The 3612-nt window shown below is 31.9% G+C and overlaps 1 protein-coding gene across 2 annotated transcripts; it reads right to left on the minus strand.

Annotated features, from left to right (window-relative positions):
- Positions 1–365: 365 nt before the first annotated feature.
- Positions 366–1342, minus strand: LOC149569900 (putative WRKY transcription factor 43). 2 transcript variants are annotated; one of them, XM_089817817.1, is made up of 3 exons: positions 1096–1342; positions 790–956; positions 366–694 (listed from the first exon to the last, which is right to left on the minus strand). In XM_089817817.1, the coding sequence occupies exons 2-3, from the start codon at positions 927–929 to the stop codon at positions 463–465; spliced, it is 372 nt and encodes a 123-aa protein (XP_089673943.1). In that variant the 5' UTR covers positions 930–956; positions 1096–1342; the 3' UTR covers positions 366–462. The 2 variants fall into 2 exon arrangements, with proteins under 2 accessions (XP_089673943.1, XP_089673942.1); XM_089817816.1 differs by having other exon boundaries at positions 790–948; positions 1096–1338.
- Positions 1343–3612: the final 2270 nt, after the last annotated feature.

A 3612-nucleotide genomic window follows, 5' to 3' on the forward strand; every position in this document is an offset into this window, starting at 1 on the left:
GCATAGATATAAGAAGTCACCAGCCGCTGATCAGCAAAATCAGTGGGACCATTTCATAGATGATATGCCCTCAGCATAATAAAGGTAAGCAAAAATATACTGTAAAGGGAAATCTAGGATGTGACAAGAAGTCATTGTAATGATAATAGTAGAAAAAACCCTACTACCTACTGTAATACATGTAAAAAAAATAATGGTTGGGTTTATGCTATCTATACCTTTTAGAAATCTTCCTATGTTTGGATGACGGCAATTATGTAACCTTTAATTAAATTATGTTGTTAATTTGACATGTTGATTGAAAAACTAATAAGAGGTCTAATAAAATAATAATTAAAACTAGATTATAGATTTGGAAAACAAGATGTCAAAATAATCTAAAACTCAATTACGAAAGTTCATTTCTTCAATAAATCAAACCATGAAAAGCTTGATTGACATTTCTCTGTGGCATTGATAAGTTTACTGGACAGAAGAGGCTGGAGCACCTTGATGAACATTATCAGGCATCTGCTGAAGGAACTGCGCCCTCAGATCATACCCACTAGAGAATGTGCACTCAAAATCAAATTTTGGCTTGGGCGAATGGTTGTGTACGCCTTTGTAACTTATCAGTACGAACTCTGAATCATCGCTGCAACGTTGTGTTTTCTTTTTCACATTGCACCCTCTTTCCTTGCATCTAAAGTAGCTTCTGGAAAATAACGGAGGGGTGAAGTTTTTCTCAATGTATGAGACAAAGCAAAAAAATTCAAAGTGGTTTAGCCAGTAAGAAGGGAAATGACGTACCGAGGATAAGACTTGTTTTTTATGGACTTTTGGCCATACTTTTTCCATTCATACCCGTCCTCTAAAGACTCTGTCTCACTTCTCAGTCGAAACGCATTATCTTTGGAGCCTGAAGCGTGCTCATGCTGTCCAAACTCCATCTCTTTCTATCGTCGAAACCTGTTTAGCTATATGTGTATAATGAATCTCACATGATTTTTGATCAATCAGAAGAGTATCAATAAAAAATTAAAAGATATTAAATCTAATATACCATGACAATTTAGAATACACCAAATTAGTTATAAGAGCAACTGGTACCCTTACTTTGAGATTTCAGACCAAATCATAAGCAGGCCCAAATCATTTGGCGACTGATAACCTAATTCCCTATAAACGCCACCGCATATAATTTTGCCTTTAAAGAGTTGAAGTATGACGTCGCATTGAGAACTGCAGAGAAAATATCGTGCCCGTCGTGTAGAGCAGTGTGATTATCCGCTTGGTTTGAATTCGTTGTTTGAACGTGTATCTTTATATTCGACTATTGATTGCATTTTCAAAGTTCCGTGTTTACTACGCACAACTAAGATGATAACAAAGACACTCATTTTTAACGTGGCATTGAAGACAGAGGGTTCTCGAAAGATTCGCAACCATTTCCTAGAAGGTGTCAGAAACGAATTCAACTTTTTTCCAATTCACGGCGTGGAAAATTGAGCGTAGAAAAGCTAAGCCTTTACTTGAGAGCGAATAAGCCAAAGGGTACATCAGTTTTAGGGGAACCACATGAAAATAATGATGAGATGCCTATCAAATTCATAGGAAACGTTGGAAGATTGGGGAAACATCATCTGTGGAGAGTAGAGGTAGAATTTGGTGTAAACAATAATACCAATAATTTTTATGTTGAATCGTGGAATAAAATTCATATGTAGACAACCTATGTCGAATATGTAGAAATTTAGGAAAAAGTTGGTTTTAAATGTATTGATATCATTAGACATTAAGATTCGTAGATCACTAATTTGTTTCGATATATGTAAGTTTGTATTTCTATGTATGTATACAAGCACGTGTTTTCGTATTTGTAAGAGAGAAAGGGACAACATGTAACACTTCCATTTTCGACACAGAACAATGCTTAATCTCTATTAACACTAAGAAATAATTGAGGGGTAAAATGATATCTAATAGAGAAAATTTTATATGTATGCTTTGAAGATATTACGTACTTTATTCGTATAGATATGAAAGATAGGAAACAAATGTGATTGAATATGTCTGCATACATTACGGTCATCTAAATGTCCAAAAATGCATAGCTAATGAAATTCATGAATGCCCTAATGCATTAAATTATAGATGAAAATCTAATTAAAAGTGAAGGTGCCCAAGCATAATCCAATTCAAGCATCAAAATAATAAGTATATTACTGATATTACATGACATTGCTATTATAATTATAGCTTATTCATTTTTGCATATGCACTGCGTTTGTATTTTCTTGAATACATTAACAAGGAGGAGGCTAAGAAATGCAAAAAGTTATCCATTTGTATAACTAATTTAAAGATAAATAATGAAACTAATTTGTGCTTAAAAATACTTGCCAAGCGTAAGAGATTACTTCTAGCCTACTCATTCAGACTTCAACTCTACTGAAGTTAAAACTAAACATGTTTTGACAAAACATACGTGTATAAGTAAGAATTTTAATTTATTTATCTTTATATAGTATTTAGTCTTCTTAATATTTATAGACACTTAAAAATTAATGACTCTCCTTTTTAGTGTGTGACCCATCTAGTCTTGGTTTTTTTGTTTTTGTCATTTTTATGTTTTGATTATTTAATTAGTCCCCCATCATGTCATTTAATTTGATCAAACAATCATATTTTATTCTTTGTTGCTTGCCTATTAAAACAATTTTGATAGTTTAACCTATGTGATTAGTTTTTCCTTAGAGTAAAATTATCTATATGTCCTTTTTTTCCAACCATTACATCCTTTGTCATATGTAGATTATATTTTTTTATCCATTGTCTTATTTTATGACATATTTAGAAAAGAGATATTTATTTATTTTACTAAATTTTTTGGAGATAAATGATGAAAGGACTTTAATTACCTCTTCAATTTTGATTTACTTTTGGATGCTTTATCGTTTCTTCCCATCTATCCATTTATTTACCTTTTCTTTCCCTTCTCGTTGAATCCCATTTATTTATTGTCTTCAATCTTGTTTTTTCAATTCAAATTGGAAATCTATAAGCTGGGTTCTAAAAAATTAGTTTAGCTACCCATGATTGTCTAGTACTAGTCATTACTATAAAATTGTCATTTCCTTCTCTATGGTGGTGCACTTATAAATACAATGAGAAAGATGCAATCAAAGGATAAACAAAAGGATGAATAGGATAAAGTGGTACAATTAGGGAACATCAAGAGGGAGGGAGTGCGGGAGGGGGGTGTGCAGTTAAATAATTATTGCAATTGTATTTTTTCAATTCTTAAACCATGAGTTAAATCCATAAATACTTCAAATTAAACTAAACAAGATAAAAAGGCATGACAAAAATCATAACATGATTTTTTTCCATCATAAAAATATTTCTTAATGAGAATACCCTAGTAAAGATGATATCTACAAAATTCACACTACAATAGTAATAATTATCATTTTAAAGCTATACGTACAAAATGTTACAACTCCCTTGAATTCAAGCTTAGAGCATAGAGCTCACTATCTAAAATATTTTGAAATACGTCAAGGCATATAGAAACTATGCATAGTGAAAAGGACGTACAATCCAAGTTGAACTGACTAGTACCGTCAATTA

This window comes from Cupressus sempervirens, chromosome 3 (assembly GCF_028749045.1).
Source record: "Cupressus sempervirens isolate cs-2001-9-10 chromosome 3, ASM2874904v1, whole genome shotgun sequence".
NCBI lineage: Eukaryota > Viridiplantae > Streptophyta > Pinopsida > Cupressales > Cupressaceae > Cupressus > Cupressus sempervirens.

What these genes read in the sequence shown, in the direction of transcription:
- LOC149569900 (XM_089817817.1), bottom strand. Translation starts at nt 929, where the DNA reads ATGGAGTTTGGACAGCATGAGCACGCTTCAGGCTCCAAAGATAATGCG. An exon ending in AAAAACAAGTCTTATCCTCG is followed by an intron (nt 695 to 789) that starts GTACGTCATTTC and finishes GTTATTTTCCAG; the next exon opens with AAGCTACTTTAGATGCAAGG.